Below are 10,171 nucleotides of genomic sequence, written 5' to 3' on the forward strand. Positions count from 1 at the left end.
AATAAGTATAATACATGAGTGACTATATAGTGTGTTAGAAGTTCCCTGACTCAGTGAAATGCTTGTGCTCTGACAGTCATATCCCTGCTTCTTTAGAATCTGAATCCAGATAAGATTTTATGCCATTATTTTAAATCTTTAAGTTTCTGAGGTAGTTTTTTGACTGGAGAGGTTTATTTTTTTATTTTTTTTAATTTGCAGATGTTCGCACACAAGCCATGTACCAGATGATGGATCAAGGCTTTGTGGGACTGATTTTTTCCTGTTTCATAGAAGATAAAAACACAAAGGTATTTTATTTATTCATTTATATACTTACATGGGAGGTGGCGGAATCTCTTTGCTGTTTCAATAGCGTAGCCAAGGAAGGTTTTTATGAGGAGGCAGCATTTGATTTGTGACCAGAAGAAGGCTGTAAGTCTTGGAGAAGGGCTTTTCTGACAAAGATTCTAAGTAGGTTGGTGTGGTTGCAGACAACAGGGTTAGAGAGAGCTAAGTGGCACCCGCCATAGGTTGCCTTCACCAGTCTCCCTTCTACTCTTTAATCCCAGTGGCCTATTTAGTTAGCATTTCCTAATTCTCAGAAGCATCTCAATTTGAAGATGATTCGCTTTATTTTCACACAGATAAGGTCAGTAAACTAAATGGAGCAGAATTGTCTCCTGTGGAGCAGCTTGTGGGTTGGAACCCCACTAGTTTGGGTTGGCAGTGCAACACCTTACCTACTAGACCACCAGAGCTCCCTAAAGTGTTTTATGTACATATTCTCTGACCTTGACAGTAACTTTATAAATATTATCCCCACTTTGTGGATGAGGAAACAGTAGAAATAGGAGATTGGCTGCTATTATATGTTCAAATGTTTAGTTGTATCAGGTAAGTCATGTTAACTAGATAGATAGCCTTTCCTGTAGAAATAGATTTCCAACATATTTCTCCTTCGCAATCTTTTTTTTATTTTCCCCTATATGCTTCCAGAGTTGGCTTATAAGTCTTAGGCTGGAGTCTATTAATTTGCCAAGTTTCTCAGTATTATTTCTGTTTTCTGTGACATTGCCTCTTATTTTTTCTTGCTAGACTGGCCGGGTGCTGTACACTTGCTTCCAATCTATACAGGCCCAAAAGAGCTCAGAGTAAGTATGACAAAAAAGTGTGTACAGATTGGTGGGCTAATTTCCCTCACGATTAGGCACTAAGAACTATGTAGTCTACTCTGTGAGTAGCTTGGACATTGTTGTTGTTGTTGATTGCCTTCGAGTCAGCACCTATGAACAAAAGGCCTGAAGCCCCCCTCCAACCATCGACATTTATCAAAGTTCATAGCATTTCCAGAGGCATGATCTTGGACATTGGGTCCTAGGAGGTTTCTTGTTTTCCTTTATTGTACTTCTCCTATTCTTTTCTCTGGTGAATTGTAAAAGAACAACTGAGCAAAATTCTATTGAGTACCTACTATCTATCTGCCAGCCACCATGGTAGACAGTGAGGATACAGCCATTAAAAAATAACTTGTATCTTTTCTGGCAAAATAAAAATATGTCTGACTTACATAGTTAAAGCAGAAAGACAAGGTAACAAGTGCTCAGATGGTACCATTCATGTAAACAGACATGAAAGAGGACTAGATACATACTAACACTAGCGTGTTTGCTTGTAACTGCATAGAATAATTGTAACTAAACATATTGAGATACTCTAGAAAGGGACTGGGTTTGTGGAGGAAAGGGTCAGAAGACTTAATTGTTTCTTTTTTTTTCCTAACTTTAAAGGATAGAATGTAAAAGTGGTACCTTGTTAAAAAACAGGGATACAGCAAGACTTCAATAATCTCACTTCTTTCTCCTAATTTAATTTTTAGTTCTTTAGATGTTTCTTAAAAATCTCTATAGAATATACTTATGATACTGTTTCTTATTTTACCATTTTCTCATTAAGTTATCTTGTTTTTAAAAACCAGAATTTAACTTATCTACTCTATCTCCATTTCCCCCAATAATTATGTTACTTTCTTTTGTTGGTTACTTTGTTAATCTTTAATAAAGTTTACCCTTTTATTATTCTGTTAACAACAGGCATCATCTTTGAGTCCATACTGTTATTTGTAGTTGACCAGAAGCCTTCATAGTTTATACTGAACAAGATCGGTTTTCTGATCGGTTTTTTGGTGGGAAGGGGTTGCACTGTTCGACTCCACCAGGGGTTCTTAGGGGGAAAGATGGGAAGTCTCCTCCTGTATGATTGACTCCCTCTGGAAACCTTCTGGAGTATCCGCTTTAAGTCTGTTCCAGCTCCACAGCACACAGCAACGACTTAGCATCTTTCTTGGTTTACTCTTGTTCTTCTGGAAAAGACCATCATGCAGGTTTAAGGTGTACATTTGGGATAAGCTTCTGAAGTCTACATTTATCTGAAAATATGTCATTATTAATTGATGGAGCATTGCTAGAAGGTATCTTACTCAGATCTTTAATGACATTATTTGATACTTTTTTAACTAACTAGTGTTACTGATGAAAAATATTTTGTAAGTCTGAGTCTTTCTTGTTGTTATTGTTATGATGTGCTGTCAAGTTGCTTGCAACTCATAGTGATCCTATATTCAACAGCCTTGAAACCTCTATCCTGTGCCAACTTTACTATCTCTGACAAACCTACCCTTATTACCCTAGTCACTGAATCAGTCCATCTCATTGAGGATCTTCCTCTCTGTCTCTGTCTCTCCACCCTTCCAAGCATGATGTCCCGCTCCAAGAACTGAGCCATCCTTGTAATATGTTCAAAGTATGTCAGACGAAGCTTCAGAATCCTTGCCTCCAAGGAGCAGACTGGCTTCACCCTTTCGAGGACAAACCTATTTGTTCTCTTGGCAGTCCGTGATATATTCAGTATTCTTCTCCAACACCACAGCTCAAAAGCATCAGTTCTCTTTCTATCATCCCTAGGCACAGTCCAGCTCTCTGATGCATAGCAAGCAATTGCGAAGACTATGGTCTGGATCAGGCGAACCTTAGTCTCTAGACAGACGTTATTGTTCTTCAGTACTCTAGAGAGGTCCCAGATAGCCAACTTTCCCAATGCAATTCATCTCTTGATTTCCTGGCTGCTAGTACCAAGAGTGTTAATTGTGGGGCCAAGCAAACTAAAGCTGTTAACAACCTCTATCTCCTCTCCGTCTATCATGGCGCTGCCAATTGGGCCAGTGGTAAGAATCTTTGTTTTCTTAATGTTGAGCTTCAATCCATATTGAAGACTATAGTCCTTGATCTTATGCAGCAAACGCTTCAGGTCCTCCTCACTTTCAGGAAGAAATGTTGTGTCATTTGCATAATGTAGGTTGTTGATGAGTCTTTCTTCAATCCTGATACCACATTCCTCCTCATACAGCCCAGCCTTCTAGATGATCTGTCTGAAAGGCTTTAAGGGCTTCTTTCTAGTCTTTTATATTGTAAATTTATTATGGTACATGTTTCTTGTTGTTGTTGTTACATGCCACTGAGTTGGGTTCAACCCATAACTGAACCTCTGGTGGGTCTTCAGAGGCAGTAAATAAGTGGGACTCCTCCCTTGGAGCAGCTGATGGCCTCAAACCATGTGCTTTCAGGATTGCAGTGCATCTTCTTGCCACTAGGCCACCAGGGCTCCCTTACAATTGTTGTTGTTGTTATGTGCAGTCAAGTCGCTTGCGACTCATACCGACCCTATGTACAACAGCCCTAAACTCCACTCTGTCCTGTGCCAATCGCACTGTCTCTGACACTCCCATCCTGATTATCCCAGCCACTGAATCAATCCACCTCATAGAGGGCCTTCCCCTCCTGCGCTGTCCTTCCACCCTCCCAAGCATGATGTCCCTCTCTAAAGACCGGTCTCTCCTCACAACATGCCCAAAGTATGTTAGACAGAGCCTCAGAAACCTTGCCTCCAAGGAGCCACCCGGTTTAACCCTTTCCAGGACGAATCTGTTTGTTTTCCTAGCAGTCCATGGTATTCTCAATACTCTTCTCCAGCACCACAGCTCAAAGGCATCAATTCTCCTTCTATTCTCCTTGGTCATTATCCAACTCTCTGATGCATAACAAGTGATTGCAAAGACCATGGCCTGTATCAGACGCACCTTAGTCTCCAGAGAGACACCATTGCTCTTCAGCACTTTGGAGAGGTCCCTAACAGCAGACTTTCCCATGGCAATGCACCTTTTAATTTCCTGGCTGCTGGTGCCAAGACTGTTGACTGTGGAGCCAAGCAAACTAAAGCTGTGCACAATCTCAATCTCTTCACCATCCATCCTGATGCTGCCAACAATTGTTTAACTAGTAAAGTATGTCTGCCTTGATTGAGCATTATGTTAGGAGAAGGAGGGTGGGCATAGTTGCACAGCTTGACCATCATCAGTGCCACTGCGCTGTATGTGTAGAATGGTGTATGGTTTGCTGTATGTGTTTTCAACAACATCAACAAATGAAATAAAATTTAGAAAAAAAAACATCCCTGGAAAAGAGAAAGATTCTTATTTCCAGAGTTGCTAGTTCAGAATATCTAAAATACCTAGTTTCCAATAATATTTTAAAGCGTTAAAGAAAAAGAATAGCTCTTAAGTGAAAAAAAAAAATTAAAGCCAGGTGTCCATGAGAATGCCCAAATGCTGGATTTAATAGACGAAAAACTTAGTAATATCCTTTACTGAACAAAGAACTCAAAGAGACCAGAAGCACGGTATCTATCAAATAGAGAATACCATCAAAGGTATTCAAACTTCATTGCTGTCAAGTTGGAACTGGCTCATACCTGACCCTTCTTAGGGCTTTCAGAGACTGTAAATTGTAAGGAAGCTCTGATGGCTTATAAGTACAACTTCAACCAAAGGCACATGGTTGGGGTCTACCAGCAGCACTAGAGGTAGAAAATGAACGGTCTCCTCCCGTGTGATTTCTAGCCTCTGAGAACCTGCTGGAGGGTCCACTAGGAGTAAATTCTGACTTACCATCATATAACAATGATAGTGGAGCGTGTGGGAAGAGATGCACCACCTTTTAAGTTAGCAGTACAACTCCCTGTATCACTAGAGCTCTCGTTACCAATAGAGAAATTATAAAAAGAAACCAAAGAGAACTGCTGAAGTGAACAATAATGGAAATGGAAAATTTTGCTAGTGAAGCTCAACAGCATATTTCAGGCAGAAGAAACAATCCACAAATTTAAGATGGGTCAGTTGATATTACGTAGTCCAAAGATAATATTGAAAGATCCAGGAAGTATTAAAAGAAAATGGAAGGAGTATACAGAGTCACTGTACCAAAAGGAATTGGGTGACACAGAAGCATTTCAGGAAACAACATAAGATCAGGAGGCAATGGTGATGCAGGAGGACGTTCAGGATGCTCTGAAGGACTTGCCAAAAAAGGCCCCAGGATTTGCTGGCATACCAATTGACATATTATGACAAACAGATGCTGCCCTGGTGTGCTCACCAGATTGTGCCAAGAAATCTGGAGGGACACTGCCTGGCTAACTAACTGGAAGAAATCCATATTTATTCCCATTCCATAAAAAAGGGTGACCTGACAGAGTGTGGAAATTATTGAGCAATATCACTAATATCACATGCAAGCAAAATCCTGCTGAAGATTATCCACAAAAGGACTGGAAGAGTACATTGAGAGAGAACTACCAGAAATACAGGCTGGGTTTAGAAGAGACCGTGGCACTAGAGACATTATTCCCAATGTCAGATGGATCTTGGCCAAAAGCAAAGAGTACCAGAAAAATGAATATCTGTGTTTCATTGACTATGCAAAGGCATTTGACTGACTGGATCACAATAAATCATGGCTAACCCTGAGGAGAATGGGAATCCCAGAATATTGTGTTTATGTGAAACCTATATTTGGACCAGGAAGCAGTCTTCAGAACAGAACAGGGAAACTGCATGGTTAAAAATCAGGAAAGGGTAAAATGGGATTGATATCAGGGTTGGGGTAAGACTGAGAAAAACTGGATAAATTGTGTATACTGCACTGAAACAGATGAGGGAGTGAATAATTTAAAAGCAATGTATGTTAGGGTATTATGGCTATCACAAGAGTCCACAATTAAGGTTGAATAGTGGAATGTACTTGGCGGTGGGAGGGGTGCGGGGGAATTGTGTACCAGGGAAGGAGTGTTTCTTTTACTTTTGAAAGAGAGGAGTGAACTGGGGTGGGGGGAGGGCTGGGCGAGGAGAGAAGTGCAGCAATGAATGAATGGAAATCCAAAATCTCTGTAAATGCTCATTAAAATTATTTTTTAAAAAAATTTTTTTAAAAAGTGGAGGGAAAAAAATCAGGAAAGGAATGCATCAGGGATGCATCCTGTCTCCATACCTTTTCAATCTATATGCAGAACAGATCATTTGGGAAGCAGGAGGAATGTGGCATCAGGATTGGAGGAAGACTCATCAACAACCTGCATTATGCAGATGATACAACCTTGCTTGCTGAAACTGAGGAGAACCTGAAGCGCTTGCTTCAGAAGGTCAAGGACTATAGTCTACAATATGGATTGAAGCTCAGTATCAAGAAGATGAAGATTCTCACCACTAGGTCACTAGCAGCCCCATAATAGATGGAGAAGAGATAGAGGTTGTTATAACAATTACAGCTTGCTCAGCTACACAACTAACACTTTTTGCACCAGCAGTCAGGAAATCAAAAGACTAAATGCATTAGGAAAATCTGCTGTCCAGGACCTTTCCAGAGTGCTGAAAAGCAACAATGTCAGTCTAGAGACTAAGGTGCACCTGATCCAGTCCATGGTCTTCCAGTCCTTGGTCTTTACAATTACTGGACAATGATTAAGGATGACAGTCTCCTGTTGTTCAAAGGGTCCCTGCGGGTAAAAAATAACAATAAATGGATGGAAACTTCCTAAATTTGATAACACATGAATATACACATCCAAGAAGTTTAATGAACCCACATTTGGATAAGGTCAAAAAGATCCACACTAAGATACATTATAATTAATCTGTCAAAAGTCAAATACAGAGAGGCTTGAAGGCAGGAGATTGAAGTGACCCATCATGTACAAGGGATCTTCAAAAAGATTAACCCCTTTCTTATCTGAAAACATGGAGGCCAAAGGCATTTGAAAGCAGTATATAATGTCTGATACTATTTCAATATTTGTAGATGTAAAATTTAAGATGAGAGTGTAATGGAACTTATCAAGATTCAGTAAGGCTTCTATGCATTGACTATGAAATCCTAATTATAGACTTTGAAACCTTAGATCAACCGTAAGGAATGATACAAGTTGTTGGTGGTTGGTGATGGTATGTAGCCTTGAGTGGACCACAACTCATGACTCACAGTCGCACTGAACAACAGACCTGAACCTGGCCCCATCCTGCCCCATCAGTACAGTCTCTGATTTGCCCAGGTCCGTTGTTACAGTCACAGGGGCATTGTTGACACAGTCTTTCTAGGGCCCTCCACTTTGCCCAGCATGATGTCTTTTTTCAAAGACTGGCCCCTCCACAAAATATACCTGAAGTATGTGACAGCTTTACTAGCCTTGCTTTTGGTTGTACTTGCTTCAAGATGTATTTGTGTTCTTTTGGGAGTGTATGAGACATTCAGTACTCTTCTCCAACACTACAACTCAAAGAATCAGTTCTTCTGTCCTCCTTTTTCATTGTCTATCCTTGAGATGAAGAGGAAACAACTGGAAACTCCATGGCTTGGATCAGGTGCACCTTGGTTTTTAAACTGATTTCCTTGCTCTTTAGCACTTTGGAGAGGTCCTTGACAGCAGATTTTCCAGTGTACCACTTCTTGATTTTTTTCTTTTTTTTTTAAGCACAAATATTTTTATTAACTAACCAAAGGGATGATCCTACTTAAACACTTTGTTTTTTTCTCTCACTACTGTGTCCAGTTACAACGATTGTATCAGAAATAATTGAACATAGTAGTGAGAAAAAAAAACCCAAAAAGCAGCAGCAGTATGGAGATCTGCTCATTGAACTGAGCTTGTTCATTCTCACACCTAATTCCTTTCCAAGTAAAGATGGAATTTTTATTCTACATTTTCATAGGTCTGAGTCCAGGTGATGTTCACAGCTCTCTCCACCACTGATTTCCCATCTTCCAGTTTTCTGGTTATTGTGCTTTCCTTCCCAACTCACTCCTGGCATTGAAAACAAGCACTGTCCATGAAGTTGTGAGTTTCTCTATCATTGGCTGTAGTTTCTTTAAACTTTCCTCCCAGGTTACAAGAGAACTGCATGCCAACACTCTAAACTCTACAATTAGAAGATCAATATTATAATAACAGAGATAATGTATTAAAAATTATATGTGTTTTAACAAAATCTCATTTCAAATATAACTGTAAGCATGCTACAAATGTATAGGTGTTAAAAGGTATATCAGATGTGATGGCTGAGATTGTGTGTCAACTTGGCCATGATTGGTTTGGCATTGACATATTGAGACAGTGTGGCAGTTATATGATATCGTTATCCCCAGGTTTTATGGTCTGATATGATCAATCCTGATCTAATAGATGATGATTAAGGCAGGATGTTGTTATTGGGTGCCATCAACTCCAACTCAGAGCCAGCCTAAGTACAACAGAAACTGGCACCATTCTCACAATCACACCTGGGATTAAGCCTATTGTTACAGTCAGTGGGCCAATCCATCTTGTTGAAGGTCTTCTCTTTTTCTGACCTGCCACCTTTCCCCGTATGATGTCAAACACTACAATTCAGTGGAATCAATTCTTTGGTCATCCTTTTTGATTGTCTAACAAGCCCATGAAGCAATTGAAAATACACCTTGGGTTATATACACCTTAATTAATAAAATGGCATCATTGCTCTTTAGCACTTTCAAGAGGTCCTTGGCAGAAAATGTGTCCTTTGGTTTCTTGATTGCTGTTACCGTGCATATTGATATTGGATCCAAGTGTAGTGAAATCCTTTACCGCTTTAATATTTCTGCATTTATTGTTATGCTACTTACCAATCTACTTGAGAGAATTTTTGTTTCTTCATTTTGAAGTGTACTCCATATTGATTTTCTATAGTAAATGCTTCAAAACTTCTTCACTTTCTACAAGGAAGGCTGTGTCATCTGCTTAACACAGGTTGTTGATAAGTCTTCCTCCAATCCTGATGCTACATTCCTCTTCATATAGTCCAGCTTCTTGAATTATTTACTCTACATAAAATTTGAACTGGTATGAAGAAAAGATAAATCTTTGATACACACCTTTCATGATTTTAAACTATGCAGTGTTCCCTTATTCTGTTAGGACAGCTGTCTCTTGATCTTATTTAGAGGTTTTGCATGAGCACAATTGCGTGTTCTGGAATTCTCATTCTTTCTCAATTTGGATGCCTTTACATAATAAAACAGAACATCTTTCTCCTATTCTCTGCTTTCAGCCAAGAGCCACCTGACATCAGCATTAATATCCCCCATTCCACGACCTTTTCTGAAACCAGCTTGAATTTCTGGCCATCCCCTGTGGATGTACTGCTCCAGCTCTTTTAGAATAATCTTCAGCAAGATTTTATTTGGATGTGATATAATGATATTGTTTGACAATTTTGACATTCTATTCGAGTCCTTTTTGAGAACATATACAAACATGGATCTCTTCTAATATGATGACCAGTCCAAATTTCTTTTCAAAGATTAGCGAACAAGTCCAGAGCTACATCTGTTTGCTCAAACACCTTAACTGATATCCCACCAATTCCTAACGCCTTATTTTTTACCAATGCCTTCGATGAAGCTTGGCCTCTTTCCTTCATTACCTTGGTTCTTGATCATATGCTGCCTCTTGAAGTGATTCCATGTCAACTAGTTACTTTCAGTACAGTGACTCTGTGTATTCCTTCTATCTTCTTTTGAAATTTTCTGTGTCATTCAGTATATTTTTTATAATTTTTTAAATTATTTTTGTGTGTGTGAGTGTACCGTCAAATCAGATCTGACTGATATAGGAGGAGATTGTCCCTCCTTCCCCGGCAGAGCATCTGGTGGGTTCGAACCGTGCACCTCTGGGATTGTAGTTGCAGTTCCTTGCCACTAGGCCACCAGAGCTCTCCTTCATTCAGTATTTTTATAATATTTACGTACTGTCCTTATATTGCAAGTTGAAGCTTGATTATATATATATA

At 39.5% G+C, this 10,171-nt stretch overlaps 1 protein-coding gene across 1 annotated transcript in view; it reads left to right on the plus strand.

Annotated features, from left to right (window-relative positions):
* BRCC3 (BRCA1/BRCA2-containing complex, subunit 3) overlaps positions 1-10,171 on the plus strand; it is an 81,621-nt gene that overhangs the window by 15,432 nt on the left and 56,018 nt on the right. Inside the window, exons 9-10 of the mRNA XM_006900002.1 lie at positions 202-290; positions 1,078-1,133. Coding sequence (XP_006900064.1) covers positions 202-290; positions 1,078-1,133 — 145 coding nt within the window. The remainder of the gene's footprint in view (positions 1-201; positions 291-1,077; positions 1,134-10,171) is intronic.

The sequence above is a fragment of the Elephantulus edwardii genome, unplaced genomic scaffold, assembly GCF_000299155.1.
Source record: "Elephantulus edwardii isolate Elephantulus edwardi_28Jun2011 unplaced genomic scaffold, EleEdw1.0 scaffold00269, whole genome shotgun sequence".
Lineage (NCBI taxonomy): Eukaryota > Metazoa > Chordata > Mammalia > Macroscelidea > Macroscelididae > Elephantulus > Elephantulus edwardii.